This window comes from Embiotoca jacksoni, unplaced genomic scaffold, assembly GCF_022577435.1.
Source record: "Embiotoca jacksoni isolate LCO1_2020_lvr unplaced genomic scaffold, fEmbJac1.0.p SCAF_31, whole genome shotgun sequence".
Classification (NCBI taxonomy): Eukaryota; Metazoa; Chordata; class Actinopteri; family Embiotocidae; genus Embiotoca; species Embiotoca jacksoni.
The window spans coordinates 1,806,531-1,824,746 of record NW_027185383.1 but is presented as its reverse complement, the minus strand read 5'-3'; the positions used below and the strand labels follow the sequence as shown (position 1 = coordinate 1,824,746).

Sequence of the window (18,216 nt, the reverse complement as noted above, 5' to 3'; positions counted from 1 at the left end):
TATAAAAAAATAAATCAATTGCATTCAAAATAGGTTAATTCCATATTTACTTACTGTGAAATTAAGGAAATTTTGGAGCAAAAAAAGATTAACGTGAAATGAAAGAAGGGATTAAGTTTAAAGCGCCTACAATGCAAACGGGGAGATAGAGATCACCACCGTTGTTTTAGGCCGATTTCTTTTTTAAAACAGTTTTCCAAGTGGCTCTATAGCTTTTTTTTTTTTTTTTTAAATGAACTATGAAAGGTCAAACCTTTATGAAACCAACAGCAGCAAAAATCAAGCTGAACAGGATCTGAACACTGGTGACACTAACCCGGTTTGTGCTGTAATCCAGTGTCTGCTGACGACAAACCCCCAGAAGTCACCTCCCCTCACCCCTTGGGTTGCAGGATGTTTACTGGAATCCTACAGAGCAACAACAACAGCAGCAGCAACAACAACAACAACAATCGGATTTGTTGGAATCTGCTTATCTGAGGTCCTTAGCTGCCTCCCAGAGACAAACACAATTTTGGATTAACAGGTCTCTTCTTTGAGCTTCTGGTATTATTACAGTAATGATGAACACAATTTCTGTGTAATAAAATGTTGCTTTGTATTTACCCCCCCCATTTACGAAATTGTTAAATTCACAAAAGACCTTAAGGTTTGTGATTGGAGGCTTCTGACGGCTCAGCAGTTTTTTTTAGCTTCTCATACGCAGCTGAACTAGAAACAGTGCAGTGACGAGTCCTGATTGGTGGAGATGATGTCCGACTTTATCACCGTGGCTTGTAATCAAGTGACCTTTAAACCTGGAAGATGCTTACACGGTTCTCCAAACTGTTTCAGCTCTAAGAGGTGTTATTTTATGTGTTTAAATCCCTCTGTCCTCAGGCTGAGTGGTGGTGGCCGGAGTTTACCAAATAAGCCCGGATGATCAGGTGTGAAAAGGTGGCTGGGTTACAGATCCCAGCGGGTGGTTTTGGCACCGGTGTGAAGCAGGTGACGCCCGCATTTGTTCTCCCCTTCAGAACTGAAGGTCGACGGCCTCCAGCTTTGTCTTCATATTTGTCACAACCACCACCAACAAAACTTGAACAAACCCCTCTTCCAGATTAAACCAGTGTGTTGCTGACCTGAGGTGAGCCTCAAACATCCCACGCCTTCTTTCAAACACACTTTATGTTCGAGAATGAACACAGACACAATCTGCCCCGCCGGTCGTTCTCTGAACAGAACAGCACTGTACCACAAACGGATACATCGCAGTTGTTTTTGTTTTGTTTTGTTCCTTATAACGCTTGGTAATTGTTGTTTGGATTTGCCCACATGGCAAACAATGATTCCTCGTGTGAACGTATAATTTGTTTTGGAAACTCAGGAGATTTAATGTTGCAAAGAGGTTTTCAGTGAGGTGAACGCGGAGGACGCCTCGTATTATAGCTCCCCACTTAGGAGCTGATTGACGCTAATTGTTGGTGAAAAGTTAAAAGGAGCCGACCATGAGAGTGAAGGGTGCAGAGCTGAAACGTTTTCCCCCTGCAATCATTTGAGGAACATTCAAAAAGTTCAGAAACTGCTCCTGCTGAGCACGAAGGGAGCGCAGCGCTGTGACCCGGAGCCGAGGGAAGCTGCTCCGTTCGCAAGACCTCCAAGTTACCTCGCTCGATCGACGTCGGCCGCTGAGATATGTGGGTTTTTGTGATCGGCGGTACATTTGTGGTTTCACCATGGATGCATTATGCAGAGGGCAGGCACCAAATGTTCTCTCAAATTCGGGAAATTGTCAACGTAAACAAAAATGGAAAGCAATGAGGTGGGCGAGGTGTTTAGATTGGTCTTCTTCTGTCAAGAAGTTCTGTTCTGAAAAAGAACATTTCCACAGCACAACATCGTTTGGTCGTTTTTTTCCCTTCAATTAACTTTTTTCGATGAATCTGTTGGAACCCAGTGAAGTGACTTGAGCTGCCGTGTCCCTGACTTGTACCTCCGGAGAGCTTTTTGCTGCCGACTTGAACACAGGCAGCCTGACTTGTCTCGGGGGCCTTTAAAGAGACAACACTTCACCACACAGCTGTGGCGGCTATCACTTGGATTTAACTTCACAAATGGCAGCAGCACTTCACTGAGGAATTGTATTCACGTTTGAAGGATTTAACCGAGTCTAAAGTTCAGAGCAGTTACTGCTCCTGAACGTGGCCAAGACCAGAGAGATGGTGGTCGACTTCAGGAGGAAGACGACGGCTCCACAACCGCTGAGAGTTCTGGGAGAGGAGGTGGACATGGTGGAGGAGTACAAGTACCTCGGTGTCTCCATGACAACAGACTGAACTGGAAGACCAACATCAACGCTGTCTACAAGAAGGGGATGAGTCGACTCTTTTTCTTGAGGAAACTTCGATCCTTCAATGTGTGCAGCCAGATGTTGGAGATGTTCTACCAGTCTGTTGTGGCCAGTGAACTGTACTTCTAGTAGTCTGCTGGGGGAGAGAGGGGAGGGGGGGGGGGGCAGCATTGGAGCTGGTGACACCGACAGACTTAACAAACTGGTTAAGAAGGCCGGCTCCATCATCGGCTACAAACTGGACAGCCTGGAAAAGGTGGTGGAGAGGAGGACGCTGAACAAACTATTGTCCATATTGGATAATCCTGACCATCCTCTCCACCATCTGCTGCAGGGACAGAGGAGCACTTTCTCCAAAAGACTCCTCCAGCTCCGCTGTCACAAGGACAGATACAGGAGATCATTCCAGATACAGGAGATCATTCCTGATACAGGAGATCATTCCTGATACAGGAGATCATTCCAGATACAGGAGATCATTCCTGCCCACTGCAATAAGACTGTACAATAACTCACCTCTGGAAAAATCCATCACAGTACAATAACACTGATGACTGTGTTTCTTGGTTTGTTGTATATAATATATATAGATATATAATGTACTGTATATACTGTGCATTTTATATTTATATTTTTTACTGCTATTTACTGCTATTTTATTTTATTGCTTTTCTATTATTATATTATTCTATTCTATTCTATTATTTTATTCTATTATTTCTATTATTATCTTATTGCTTCTGTATGCTGCTGTAGCGAAAAAATGTCCCCTCGGGGATTAATAAAGTAACTACCTACCTACCTACCTACCTACCTACCTAACCTGTTGTCAGGACACTGCAGCTTGTAATCGCTGTCAGGGTCAGGTCGGGGAGGGAAGACTGCGGTGACTATTCAGGACTGGAAAACACTACAAGATCCAGCGGGTGCAAATCAATGATCTGTTAAATGTGCATTTTAACTGTGTGACCTTTTTTTCCGGCTGATCCATTCAGACAACTTTAGTTTACGCTGTTCCAGAGGCCACACTGTGCTGTGCTGGTTGAGCTGTTTATTTATATAGACCTTCATTACAAAGCATTTCTCAGAGGACTTCAGACTGGCTGATAAAAACGTGTTCCCACACCTTCAGGCAGGACACCATCTCACTTCTGTCCCACTTACAGCCCCAGTCACTGTCACGTCTCTGTCCCCGTTTTCTGGGCCAGGCCTCAGCCTCCCAATCTCAGGCTGTACATTCATCAACGAAGCAAACAGAAAGTATGGAAGTGGTTCAAGTTTCTGACATAATCTTTCGTATTTTTAGTCACTCCTATCCCACCAGTAGAATAAGCTTCATTTCCTTCAGTGATTTGCGGAACAACAACCAGAAATAAAGGTGAATGTCAATCGCTGTGTTCCACACGGCGTACTTGTGCACTAACTCTCACTATTTTGAGTGCGTCAGTGCGTTCACAAGTACAAGTGCAGAAACACGCAGTGTGCACTCAAAACGGTCCAAAGAAGAAGTGCGAAACGCTCGACACTTTTTATCCTGACCGGTCGGCATCTTGGCTCCGTAGAGGAAGGGGGCGGGGCCACTGACGTAAAGAATTTTCACATTTTCACTGCTGCTGGACTGAAGAATCAGCGTGTTTATTGAGTCTCTTAAACAGAGGGCACGAAAACATGTTCATTTGTGGGTAAAATAATTAAAGCTGCAGATATTTAGGCGGGTGATTTACTCACACGCTGACGTTATTTCCGGTCAGTGCAGAAGGGCAGTGTGTGATTTTGAACAACACTACCTTGTTAAAATTCCTGCACTACCAGGTAAGTATCCTAACACGTAAGAGCACTATTTGTTAGTGTACTAAGAGGAGTATGTCATTTGCAAGACAGCAAGTCAGTTATATTATTTCTGTTCAGTTACAACACGACAAAGGTGCTTGAAAAGAAGACAGAGAAAGACGGGATGGACGCACAGAGGGTAGACAAGCGATATCCTTTATCGTTGAAATCTGGCATATGCAGCATGTGTCAGTGTGTTGACATACAAAGTACAGCTGAGGCCGATGGGAAAGGTCAAAGCTTATGAAGGTAGGTGGCCATCAAATGAAGTCGACGACACTTCTATTCAAAAACAAGTTGCACTGTGGGTTATGTAGGCAGAAGACTTTGCTAAAAAAATGGGTTTCATAAGAAGAATGTTTGAATTGGCCATTTTTAACCAACCATGTCCGTGGTGAGTCTGAGGGCGTTGAAGGACTGCGATGCTAAATCTGGAGTGCTGTTTTTAGGGATCATCAGTCACTACCATTTATCCCGAGGGGGGCTTTTTACCAAGTTTCGTAAAAATATTCCTCCATTGGTTGAGACATTTCAGTCAGGATTAAAGTGATGCACATCATAAAGAAGAATTAACACCATGTTCAAAGCCTGAAGCTGCAGGCTGAGTGGCCAAAGCTTACGCCAGATTTTCTGGATGAATATAAAACAACATACATTTTATTAATAATCTATCTTTATTTGACACAACTGGAAAAAATCAGGCAGACGGACTCGTGGGTTTTGCTATTAAAATCTCCAAACACATGCAGCCTCTCAGTCGGCATGATCACAATGTCATTCATTTCATAAGCCACTTTTTCACGAGTGCGAGTTGATGAAATAAAAACGAGAGAAAATCAGATTTAAGGTGGATAAAAGAATAAACCAGTATAAGGAATCTTCTCATACAATGTGAATTTCTTCAAAGATTTTCCATCAGCAGGATAAGACTGTTGACGCCGAGATCCAGCGGGGGATTTATTCACAGATGAGATGTTCGGCGGTGGAATGATCGGCAGCTGCGTGTTGACATTTTCCCATAAAAAATGGATTGTATAACTGCAGCAGTGTCCCTTGCTAAAACCCTTTTACCAAAATCACCAGCTTTTGATTTCACAATACTTCGGATCCTTTTTGTTTTTTTTTCTCTTTGGCGTCCTTCCAGAGAGAAACTCATTGTACCGACGAAGAGCTCAGTGTCGATTGAAGATACTTACATCTATTCTAATCCTTTATGAATAGTAATATTTCTGGGAGTTCTGATTGGATACAAAAAAAAAAAAATCTAAACGCTTTATTTATTTTACAAGTCAAAGCTGTTAGACCTTTTTTTGAAGTAGATCCAGTATTAATACAAATACCATCACATAGCACTTAAAAAGCATTTAATGTACGCGTACTTGCAAAAATCATGTCATCCCTCAACACATAATCCACTCCAGTCAGATAAACACATTATAGATGAAGAGTCTTAGAAAACCAACATGTTTATCCTGAAAAGCTGCACAGGATGAGAATGGTGATTTTGATGTTTTTTTTTATTTTATATTTGTGTTCAGACGTGGTTGTTTTTGGTTTTTCATGCAAAGTAAAAATGACCTAAATTACCGGGAATTGATTCATTAAAAGCTGAAAACTTTTCTTGATGTTATTCAAACACCAACAATTCCTACTTTTCACAGTTTTTAATAAACTAATGCATTATTGTACGTTTGATTTTCATTACTTTTGTTTGATCATCTGTTTTGAGTGTTGGTGCACAGCTTGGACGAAGGCGCCCACGTTCTCCGGGTCCATGTCGGGGTAGAGGCCATGGCCGAGGTTGGCGATGTAGCCTCTGGTGCCAAAACCCTCCAACATCTTCTTCACGATGTCTGAAATTCGCTCCTGAAAAAGAGGAGGAGGAAGATTCAGCTGGTTGGTAGGTAGAGCCCATACTTTGCTCGAACCTGGTTACAGGATAAACCATCTTTGTAACTGTGTGTGAACATTGGAGCTCTTCGCTGTAACAGGTAGAAACGCTTGGAATGAAAACGGGATTCATAACACGAATGTGAGGTTGCGTTTGAACAAAGAGTCGTCCGGTTATCAAGAACTAAATGACTCATGTTAAAGCATTTTGGGTATGGATATTCTATAATACTACTAATAATAACAATAATAATAATAATAATAAAATGTATTTGTAGAGCACCTTTCATACAAGAAATGCAGCTCAAAGTGCTTCACGGCAAGAGAATTACATGCAGTGTTTCACATAAAATTAGATATGAAGGAACATTTAAAAATATAGAAAAGAAATGAGATGCATAAGAAACAGATAAAATGCATAAAATTAAACAAATATAGTTAAAATATAAAATGAGCGATATGCATTTTAAAGGCGCGGTAGTTCAAGTGCAAGAGAGCTTCAGGAGAACTGAACAAGTTAAAGGATAAAGTAAAGAGATATGTTTTGAGCTTTCTTTTGAAAGTATGAACTGAGCTAGCTTCCCTGATATCTAACAGATAGTTTGATCCACAGCTTTGGAGCAGAACTGACAAAAGCTGAATCCCCAATTGTCTTTCGGCTGTTGCTGGGAACCTCCAATAAACCAGCAGCAGATGATCTCAGTGTTCTTGAGGTGTTCATAGGTAACCAGAGAGTTAGCGATGTAACTTGGTCTGAGCCAATTAAGAGCTTTGTATGACACAGGCTTGACTTTAAAGTCAATCCTGTGTCTTACAGGCAGCCAGTGCAGAGCAACCAGAACTAGACTAATGTGTTCTCTTCTCTTGGTTCTGGTTAATACTCGAGCTGCAGAGTTTTGGATGAGATGAAGTCCCTCTGTTGTTTTCTCTGGTAGGCCAGTAAAAAGTGCATCACAGTAGTCCAGTCGGATAGAAATGAAGGCATCAATCAACTTTTCGGCATCTCTGATTTACAAACGGCCGCATCGTGGCTACGTTTCTAAGGTGGAAAAAAACAAGTTTCTGTCACCTTGTTAATATTTCCCTTTAAATTTAGATCAGAGTCTAAGATTAGACCCAGACTGGTTACCTCTGATCGTACCCACGGAGTTCGCTGCCCCAGATCATTTTCTACGATTTCTCTTTTGGTTTTGGGGCCGATGAGGAGGATTTCTGTTTTATCCTCGTTTAATTTTAGGAAATTATTGCTCATCCATTTATTTATTGCTAAAAGACATTCCGTGATGGAGCGCATGGCTGCATTATCATTTGGTTCAGTGGTGATGTACAGTTGTATATCATCTGTTTAACTATGAAAACAAACATTGTGCTCTCTAATGATGTTCCCCAGTGGCAGCATGTAGAGTGAGAACAGTAGAGGACCGAGGCAGCTTCCCTGTGGAACCCCACAGCAGCTTTGTGTTTCTCTGACACTTGATCTCTAATGCTGACAGAAAACTTCCTCCCTTTGATGTATGTTTTGAAACAGTTTAAGACGGTCGGATAGACCAACCGACTTCTCAAGACGATAGATCAGGCTATCATGATAAATTGAATCAAAGGCTGAGTTTATTCGCAGGTCGCTGATTATTTTAGTAAGTGCTGTTTCAGTGCTGTGATGTGCTCTAAAGCCTGAAACTCCTCCAGGATGGTTTTCTTTAAGAAAAGAGTTTATTTGCACTGAAACTATCTTTTCAAGTATTTCACTAATAAATGGAAGGTTGGATATTTGGCCTGTAGCTGGTCAATGCATTGACATCGAGGTTGGGTTTCTATAGTAACGGTTTTACAACACCTGCTTTGAAGGCATCTGGGAAAATGCCTGTTTGAAGGGATGTGTTTATATATATATATATTATCGAGGACATGACTTGAAATACTGTTGAATACCTGCTTAAAAAACACTGATGCTATTGGGTCAATACAGGAAGTGGAGGAGTTACACCCAGTGACAGTCTTACAAAGCTCAGTTAATGTGATGGAGGTGAATGTTTCCATGGTTGCATCTGTGTTACAAGATATTTGGAGTTCATCTGTGTGAACATAAACAGCAATACTGGTTCTGATTGAAGTGGCTTTGTCTCTGAAGAACACTGCTAGTTCTTCACATTTTCATGCCAAGACCTGCCGGAGGGAGGGGGGGGGGCAGAGCTAGTGTTGAGGAGCTGGTCAATAGTGGAGAACAATCTTCTTGAGTTTCCAGGATTCGCTGTAATAATCTCAAAAAAGTAATCCTATCTTGCCAGATGTATTGCTGTTATGGCTTCTGTGGTGTGTCATGAACTGGGAGTCGAGTTTTCCTCCACTTTCTTTCAGCTGCCCGACAAGTTCTCTTGTTCTCTTTCACCCTGTTATTGTTTCACCACGGGGAGATTCGAAAAGTTGACTTATTTCTGACATTTAAAAGGAGCAACAGTATTTAAAACAGACGACAGAGTGTTATTGAAGTGTTCAACCGTGCCGTTTAAAGAACACTCATGATTGTATGGCTCAATTGATCTCATCAGCTCAGAGAAATTAGCTTCAGCCCTTTCATCAAGGAGTCTCTTTTGAACCAGAATTTCCCTTTTAGTCTTTGGCATAGTTACAATCACATGATAAAATATACAGTGATGGTCAGAGATCGGTAATTCACACACTGAAACGTTATCCATGTGTAACCCTCTTGTCATCACCAAGTCCAGAGTGCTTCCATGCTGGTGGGTGGCTTCATTTACATGTTGGTTCAGTTCAAAGCTGTCAAGTACATTTCTAAGCTCTATAGCTTTGTGGTGGTTCTTGTTATTAACATGAATATTCAAGTCTCCATTCAGAGTTAACCGATCATATCTGGTGATACTTAGTCAGATCAACTCTGAGTTCCAGCAGAAATAATGCTGTTGGTGGCCGCAAACTCTTTATCAATTATGAGATCATTAACCAGAAAAGATTTATTGGCTAAAAGATCTGACATTGAAAAGAGCTAATTTAAACTGCAGGGATTCTAAGACTGGAGAGGAGGCTGCTTGTGGTTGAACATTGACACATTTTGAGATTATGAAAACAGGTACCAGATGGTCAATGATTGTTATGACGAGTGCGACCAGGCCATTTAATGTCACCGGCATATTGGAAGAAGTGTCATCGGCTCGGTCTCAGTTCTGTCCTAAGATGGAGTGGTGATGTTACATTCATTCTAATATTCCTGATGACTGTATTAATTATAATGAAGAACTCTAACCCTGCTGGACAAATGTTTAATGTCTTTAAAAAGGATGTTCAAAGAACTAATTCTAGTCGATGGAAAGAGGCGTTCTCATTCCAAATAATAAAAAGTCCTCATTGTGCTGTTTGTGAGCACCACACTGAACGGAGAAGAAGAGAGCTGAGGAGATGAGGAAGGAAAATATCTGCCATGCATGGAGCCATGAGGTCTACAAGAGCATCTCCAAGCAGCCTGATGTTCCTCTGACCACAGCTGCTGTGGGTCATGGAGTCGTAGCCATGGAAACCAGACTGAATGGAGGGAAAGTTCAAATGGTGGAAAAAAGAACTGAAGAAAACTTCAAGAAACCCCACTTTTGAAGAGGAAATATAAAAAAAGCGTCCCTTGAGTCCATAACTTCATCTGTGGAGGGGTAGCAGCTGGAAGACGACAGCAGTCACCCAACCTGAGAGGTGGAGCAGCTGAAGTGTGGCGCTACGAACAGACACTCCACTACAGTGACTGGTTCAAAAATAGTTTTCTCCGACAAAACATCAGGTGAAGGGTCTCGCTGTTTTGTGCCATTTTCATTTGTCGCATTATCTAGAACATTATCTAGAACATTATCTAGAACAGGGGTACTCCAACACGTCGCTTGCGAGCCACTAGTAGCTCGTTACGTGTTTCTGAGTAGTTTGCTGAAGGTTTGTACAACATGCAGTGCATATGTCAGGTATATTTGGCCATCAATTTCAGCATTTTTTTTAATTTATAACAGAGATTTAGAAATAAAAAAAAAAATTGTGAAAAGATCAGAGGACAGAAACTAGCGCGACCTGCAAAACCCAGCAGAGACTCTCACTGTGAGCTGGAAAGAAACAGGTGCTCATAAATGAGGTAAATAACATAATTACAATATTTTTGGCTGGACTGCAACAGTGGGGCGGAGCTATAAAGTGAGTGTCTGTCATAGAGAGAGAAAGATCAAAGTTCCACTGCTGGTTGGCTGAACGCTGTGACTTTTTAAAATAAAAGAGCTGCGGTCGAAGGGCATGTGAATGGAAGGCATGTGATACAGTGATATGTGGACAGACAGAAAATAAAGACAAGTAAAGTAAGTAATAAAGATGCTTTTTTGGTTTTCTATGACAGATGTGAGTGATTGTGATCAATTAGAAAACATAAAGAAATGCATACAGAACAAAACATGCACGCGCTGTTGAATTCAAGCTTGTGTGTTGCAAAATGTGTGTTGAATATCGTTTTGTTATTGTTCACAAAACAATAAGCTTATTCAGCTGGTTTGGGTGGAGCTCAGCTATGTGAATACATGTTACTAAACATGAGAAGCTCTCGGACACTTTCATTTTAACGACCTCTGATCTAGAGTGATGTGTAACATGGAAAATCCAAAGCACAGTTTCCGTTCTGTTGAAGACAGAATGGAGAAGAGGGGATGAAGAAGACTTCTGTCTGTCAGTTTGAACTTGTTTCAGAGAAGAGCGTGTTTTTTTCTTTTCAGGTTAAGTTTCTGTGTAGTCCACCGCTAATTAATGGTTCACCATTAATCACAAAGACTTACTGTAGATGGGTTTTCTAAATGTTTGGGAGTGTTCTCATAACTTGAAAGTGAACAAACAGGCTCTTGGAACAATCAAGACTAAAGTGTTTCAGCGAGAGTTTCACTGCCGGTCTGAACCGGAGTGGGAGTGGAAGTTACCTTTGGAGCGTAGAGAGCACAAGGGTCCATGTTTCCCTGCAGGCTGACCTTCCCTCCTGTACGCTCCCTGAATACGCAATACAGACACACCACAGGACACAAGAGATAATCCTTTAAACAGCAGGTTAAGTATTTGATGAGTAGAGCGGGAAATGTTTGTTGACTTAAATCCTTCACTCAGTGACAGACCCGGGACGAGAGAGGGAGGTCAGCAAGGTTAACCTGCTGTTCAGGAAACACCAACAGCAGGTCACCGTCGCTGCTGCAAAAAATTGGCTGCATTTTTTTACAGTCTGGTTGCGAGGGTAGATTTTTGAGGCTGTACCTGCTTCTGCTTTTCACTGTATTGATCTTTGTCTATTCATGCTCACATTCCAGACATGATTCAGTGCTTCACATCATAGAAACTACAATAGAAGGAGCCACATGGCATTTAAACACATTTTACAAACAGGATGTGGCAGCTTTAACACACAGCTTGGTGCAGACCAGTAAGAGAGTGTGTGTGTGTGTGTGTGTGTGTGTGTGTGTGTGTGTGTGTGTGTGTGTGTGTGTACCGTGCTGATTGAGGGTCGATGGTCCAGTCCAGCCCGATCACCTCATAATGAGACTGAGAAAGATCTTCCAGACTGTAGTGACCATCCTTAGCAAACACAATCTGGTAAAAACACACACACACACACACACACACACACACACACACACACACACACACACACCAGCACGCAGAGGAAAGTAACATAAACAAGATAGAATGTTTAGTGAAATGCTGCCCCCTGCAGGTGATACAGTGTAACAGTGGCTCTCATTAGACTGAATGAATCCTTAATGACGCCTCCAGGGAAACGTTGTTGTTGAAGCAACACACTGCTGATAAGAATAGAACAGAGTACTGAAACTAATATAGCATCTACTAATAAGCACAAAAAGATAAATAGAATGATGCAACAGATGAATAAATACATGTTCTCATTGTTGACTTCAGGTACAGATGAAAGACTTCATGTTTTTGCAGCGTGTGCATGCTGACGTGTGTTAGAGTATGTCAAAATGTCCTGTGTACATACATATCTTTGTGGGACCAAAGCCCGTGTTCATATTGTGTCTCTCTCACCATGGGGACGTCCTGTCCTGCCTCCTTCAGCTTGTCTTTGACGCGGCGGGCGATGTCTCGGAGGTAAGGCAGCGAGAACTCTTTAAACTCGACGGGTCCCAGGATGCCGGCGTGGGACTCAAACACCTGCAGAGCCTGGACACACACACGGGGACACACACGGGACACACGGACACACACACACACACACACACACACACACACACACACACACACACACACACACACACACACACACAGGGGAGCAGGAGAAAAATTTGCTTTTAGTTAATCTGGACGAATGCAGGTGAGTTTTTCTCTAAAGGAAACATTACACACTGGAAGACACATTACTGCTGTATTTCATGTGACAAATGTTGTTTTGAAGAAGTTATTCTAATGGATCCTGCTCAGAAGATTTGAAAGATTGTGTTAAACATGTATTCTTAGTTTTGCTTTCAGTCAACCATCCTGAACTTCCGTTTTGAAGCCTCCAGTCTGGTATTTTGCCCGATGCCATTTTGTTTTGTTTTTTGAGTCAGAAGTGACCAAAGTTAGATGGGCCCCACCCACCTATACAGAAAACCTAAATGCACTCCATGCCTGTCAATCAAACCAGGAAACCCCGCCAAGCAAATCTCTCTGAGGCCTAATATCTAATTAATTGTAGATTAATTTTCAGAACAGTGATCAGAGGGAATTTATACAAATGACATCATCATGATTTGTGGGAAAAATGCATTGACTTCATGAGAGAAGTTGATGCTTTCTGAATGGGAGTCTACGGGAACCAGAGGTTTTCTGGAGCCAGCCCCTAGTGGCTCTCAGTAGTATTACATTTCAAGGCAACTCTGCATTGGCTTCACTTTTCAAACACAAACTGCACCGGTTTTTATTACAGTCTATTGTCAACCACCACTTTAAGTTCATATCCTCTAAAGGTTCGAAGGAGGACAACAGTTATTGTTTTTAATCGCAAGTTATTCTATCCACTTTTATGTTTGTTAATGTTCTCCTAAACTAACCTCTCAGTGGAGAACTAAATCATGTTTCATTTCAGGAGCTGAGCCGAGTGGCTGCTCAGTTCCACCAAGGGACATGGACCTGTGTTGTCTTGGTATGAGGACAAACTGTGTAGAGACGCCCTGCTGCCCCAGACAGAGTCCTGCAGTAAAAGCAGCCCTGTTCTCTGCTGTGGTGACACCGTCTAGACGTCCTGTAATAATCCAGAGTTGTGCTCTCAGGCTGTGCTCAATTTTGGAGGAACAAAATGAAAAAAAAAAAAAAAAAAAATGCTGCCTCAACTGGATTTTGTGCTGATACTGAGAGGCAGGTTGGTTTCTGTGTGCAGCAGCTGCCACGATCTGCAAAAAGTATTTATGTCCAGCTCTCAAATGCCCCACAATATATGGCTTACAGTGAACCTCTGAGGTCTGAGCCCCCGTCACATTTACAACATTTTTGGAATCTCATTGTTGTATCAGCCACCTATATATCACCAAAACAAAAACAAGTTGCAGTGGTTTGAAGCTGAATGTTGCTGACCTGAGCTCCCGCTGCCACCTGACCCAGCAGATACTCCACGATCACATCCGTCAGCATCCTCAGCAGCATGTGGCTGGCCTCGGGGTGCCGGTACAGCCAGCGCTTCGCCTTCGAGTGGGTGTTGGAGCCTCCGCCTTCTATCATGTAGGACATGAGTGTCCACTGTGGAGGGACGCAGCCAAGAGGTGAGAGAATGCAGGCTTTATTTACTGTACTTCTCTGAATGTGTGTGTGTGTGTGTGTGTGTGTGTGTGTGTGTGTGTGTGTGTGTGCGTGTGTGTGTGCGCGTGTCCATTTCTAACCGGAGCTCCAGTGAATCCTATGAGAGGCACTTTGCCGTCGATCTTGTGTCGAGTCAGCGTGATGGCTCTGAAGACGTAGCCCAGCTCCTTGTCTACGTCCACTTTGACCTGCAGCCGCTGAAGGTCCTCCGGCTCCTTCAGGGGCTCTGGGAACGTGGGACCTTTACCCGCCACCATCTGGACGTCCATACCCAGCGCCTGCAGGGAGGAAGAGGAAGGAAAGATGCTGCATCATGTTTACGAAGAAACGGTGCTGACGATCAAAATGTTAAAAGTGAAAGACACAATCATCCAAACATGATATCACATATCAGACAGCTGTGGTTTCCTCCATAAATTAACTCTTTATATTTGGAATATTTTGGGGAAATACACTGATCACTAACACTTTATATATGTATATATAATGCTAAAAACTGCAAAGCATCTGATATTACATCCACTGAGACAGAAGGTAGAAAGTTCCTCAGCTGTTTGTAATAACACAGATTCACACCTAATCATATATGATTGGATTCAATTTACTTGACTGTCCTGAGAACCAGATAACTCATCAATGGAAAGTGATTTTGATTAAAAAAAAAAAACAACAACTCAAAAACAATTTGACTCACAGCATTAAGTATGTAAATGGTAACGAAAACAATTAACAAATAGACGCAAGTCCTCGATGGGTTTGAAAGATGCTCTTTTAAAGTCTGGAGTTTGGCTTTTCTTCTTGGTTTATCAGTCAAAAGTGAACATTTTTGGAAGAGCCGGGAAGGAGTGAGCAGTGAATCTGACAGAGAACCTAACCCGAATATCTAATCAGTCATGGATTCATTTTTTTAGAACACTGATCAGAAGGAGTGAATTTAGTGAATAAAACCAAAATGATCTGGAAACAAATTTATTGAATTTGTATCTCATAAAAGAAGTTGTATGAGAGTCAGTGGAGTTTTGCTCCTTGACCCTCAGTGGTATTGCACTTTCGAGTACTTCCGCATTGGCATTACTTTTCAGACCCAAAGCGACGTCCACTTTTATGTACAGTCTTTGCTTAAACACAGTAGTATGCTATTTAAGGTGTTTTAGCCCATTTGGCCACAAGGGGGCAGAGATCAGAACAAGCTGACAGATAAAAGGTCATATCATCAGCTAATTGACCGGTTTCTCATTAAAGTTATTACATGAACAGTTTCTCTATTAGTCAGCTGGAAACCTGCGTGAACACTGTTTTGAGGTGAACGTGTGTGTTATCGACACGCATCCTTGTATTGCAAGCCTTTGTTTGAGCTACATGCTAAAGCACACCACAGAAAGTTAGCGCAACAAGCTGCCAGAGATGAACTGTGTGTGTCCAAAGAGATCATCTGGTGGGTCGAAAGCACAAATTACAGTAACCCCCCCTCACACTATCAACATCAGTGTTATCTGCTGCGCAAGCTAAAAATACCAGCGTGCTCATTCTGGTTATTACACTCGTAATATTAGTATGCAAGGAGATCCGGTTCTTCCCTCAAAATACAGCACACACTGGACATATGCCAGATGTTAATTATTGATTCATGCAGAAACTCATTTCAGACATGACTGCGGTGTAAACAGGCAGAGCTTCACTCCCAACAAACTGTGTCAATACAGGAATTAATCAGTATTATTGATCAGCCACACAGGATCAAAGAGACATTCTGCACAGCAGTTAGATTTTTTTGCTCTGGAAAATTATAAGTAAACAACGCGATGCAGTTTCTGTCCAAAGCAATCAGTCTGTTCCTCTATCAGCTGTCACCGAGCCCCAAACACAGAGCCTGGCAAACACACACAATATTCATTAAACAGCCGGGAACACACTCCTACTGTCTCACCTTAAAACACACATTTACTCCTGCAGCTTCAGTGCAACTTGATCCACAGCTTTTAAGCACAAAAACAACTTTACGAATCTCAGTCACTTCGCGTCATCTAAATGTTGACTGAACTTCCAAACTTGTCCATATTGCCAGAATGTTTGCAATCCATTTGCTGGAGCAGCTTTCTTGAGTGTTTCTGTCCACTATTCACTCTCATTTAGGCTCTGATGAACTTCTAGGCCATAAAATTAGAACTACGAGTTAAAAAACAAAAAGCTCCAATAAGTGGCAAATTTTGCACTACAGACTTTTTTTAGTATTGGACATTAATTTGACTAAATGTTAGTCTTGAATATAACAGATTAACGCAGGTTTAATTCTGCCACTGACACTTTGCCCAGAAATAAATGTGCTTGACATGTTAATGATTCTGGTCCTGACAGTCGTACCTGAGGGACAACCAGGATGTCTGAGAAGATGATGGCAGCATCGAAGGGAAAACGTCTCAGAGGCTGAAAATGGAGAAACAGAAAAGGAATAACGTGCACTCATGTTTTGTCAGCTTGTGGTGAACATGGTGTGTAAATCACTCCGTCACAGCAACACGACACAACAGGAACTTTAAGTAGGAAATGCTGGTTTGCTGGCGCGGATGTTATCGGTGTGTGAAATTAGATGTCATACCTGCAGGGTGAGTTCACAGCAGGCCTCCGGTGACCGACACGTCTCGAAGAAGTCCTTCCCCGCTCGGAACTCACGGAACTCTGCAGACGATGCGTGAACGACAACCAGAGACCAATCAGGTCAGATGCACACTGTTATGAAGAACATGCAACATTGTACAGAAAGGAAGACGTGCTGATCAGAGGTGTGTACCTGGCAGGTACCTTCCAGCCTGTCTCATACACCAGACCGGGACGTGCTCCGTTTGTTCTCCTCGCGCCGCTCGCAGGAACGTGTCATTCTTCAGCTGAGGAAAGTCTTTAGGGCTGAATGGAGAAACACCGCGAGGTTAGCATCGGTCCGTTCCTGGTGCAGCTTTAAGCATCAAACACACAGAAGATAATCCTGCTGCAGTGAACAGAGACCGGCGTCTTGTTAAGTCAAAGACACAAGAACATGTTCAGGTGGACAACAAGTTACATTCATTGCTTCTACTGACTCCCAGCGAAGCCATTTTGACAGCCTGGAGGACATAAAGCAAATTCAATTCAAATGATAAAATCCTGAGATCGGGGTTTAACTGGTAGCGTCTTAATCACCACACAATGGAGCAGCATGCTTGTGTTATCTATCATATAGGCGTACCCCTCCATTTTCCCTGGAATCACATTGGGCATCCAGCTGAGGAGCTGTGAAAGGCGGAGTGATTAGAAGAGATAACGCTCGTCTGCTCTCTTATCATCAGGCAGCAGCAGAGAGACGGTTGAACGCAGGGCTGCTCTGGATGGACCAGTGATGCATCACAACCCGGCCGGAATTCAAACTTTAAAAGTACATCGAACTGTTAGACAGGTGAAAAATAAATGAAAAATGATATTAACTTCCATTCATGCTTCAGGTAGAAATGCTACATAATGTTTTGCATTTGCCGAACTGCAGTTAGAGTATAGTGTAGGCCATCAAATATACACTATCATAATGTGTGTTTACAGTCAGTCTCATATTCTGTCTGAGATAACTGAGGAAACGTTGAGGTCCATTATGTCCTATTATTATGGGATTATTATGTATCCTGGAAGTCAGTTAACAATATCGGTTCTCAATACAAGCTTCATCACTCAAAGGTTCACACCAGGTCAGCTTTGCCAAATAAATACAGAATATGAGTTTTCTATATGCCGAATTTATAAGAAGGTCCACGAAATGTGTTATAGCTCGTAACCCATGCTGCAGAGGGACCTCACCTTCAAATATGAGCAAGAGTGTTAAACTGCTGCATTTCTGAATGAAGGTTCGTCAATTAAGATAAACCGTACTTATGTGATACGGAGCACCAAAGAACGGAAATAGTATTTCCTGTTTTGAAAACGGGAATATAAACAGTAAGCGTGACGCTGGACTCATTTATATCGTGTGTAGAGATGTTTCCATAACAGTGACACGGGCAGGTTTCATAAGGTCCCTCTGGTTTGACAGCCAGCAGACAAACTGCGTAACCAGAATCCACGAATGTGTTCAGGCGGCCTGAGGACAGAAGTACTTACAGGATTAAATCGTCTTTGCTCATGTCTGCAGGAATGAGAAGGTCACAGGTTTTCAGAAAAACTCCTCCGTTGCTCACCGGATATGTCAGTAGCGACTTGCGGACCCTCGACTGTCATTTAAACCTGCTGGAACAACTCCGTCAGCCGCTACGACTCCGCTCTGCAAGGCGCGGACATCTTGGAAGGTCATGTGACCAGAGCAGGAAACGAATCGAGACTTCAAAATAATAGTCTTTTCCTTTTCT

The 18,216-nt window shown here is 42.4% G+C and overlaps 1 protein-coding gene across 3 annotated transcripts; it reads right to left on the bottom strand.

Moving 5' to 3' along the window:
• Positions 1-4,814: 4,814 nt before the first annotated feature.
• Positions 4,815-18,156, bottom strand: urod (uroporphyrinogen decarboxylase). Of its 3 annotated transcripts, XM_069164556.1 has the most exons (11): positions 17,972-18,156; positions 17,073-17,268; positions 16,641-16,753; positions 16,449-16,528; positions 16,214-16,276; positions 13,933-14,130; positions 13,631-13,792; positions 12,107-12,241; positions 11,550-11,650; positions 10,993-11,059; positions 4,815-6,025 (listed from the first exon to the last, which is right to left on the bottom strand). In XM_069164556.1, exons 2-11 carry the CDS (start codon positions 17,102-17,104, stop codon positions 5,861-5,863), a joined length of 1,116 nt encoding a protein of 371 aa, XP_069020657.1. In that variant the 5' UTR covers positions 17,105-17,268; positions 17,972-18,156; the 3' UTR covers positions 4,815-5,860. The 3 variants fall into 3 exon arrangements, with proteins under 3 accessions (XP_069020657.1, XP_069020658.1, XP_069020659.1); XM_069164557.1 differs by lacking the exon at positions 17,073-17,268; XM_069164558.1 differs by lacking the exon at positions 17,073-17,268 and having other exon boundaries at positions 18,049-18,155.
• Between the last annotated feature and the right edge of the window lie 60 nt (positions 18,157-18,216).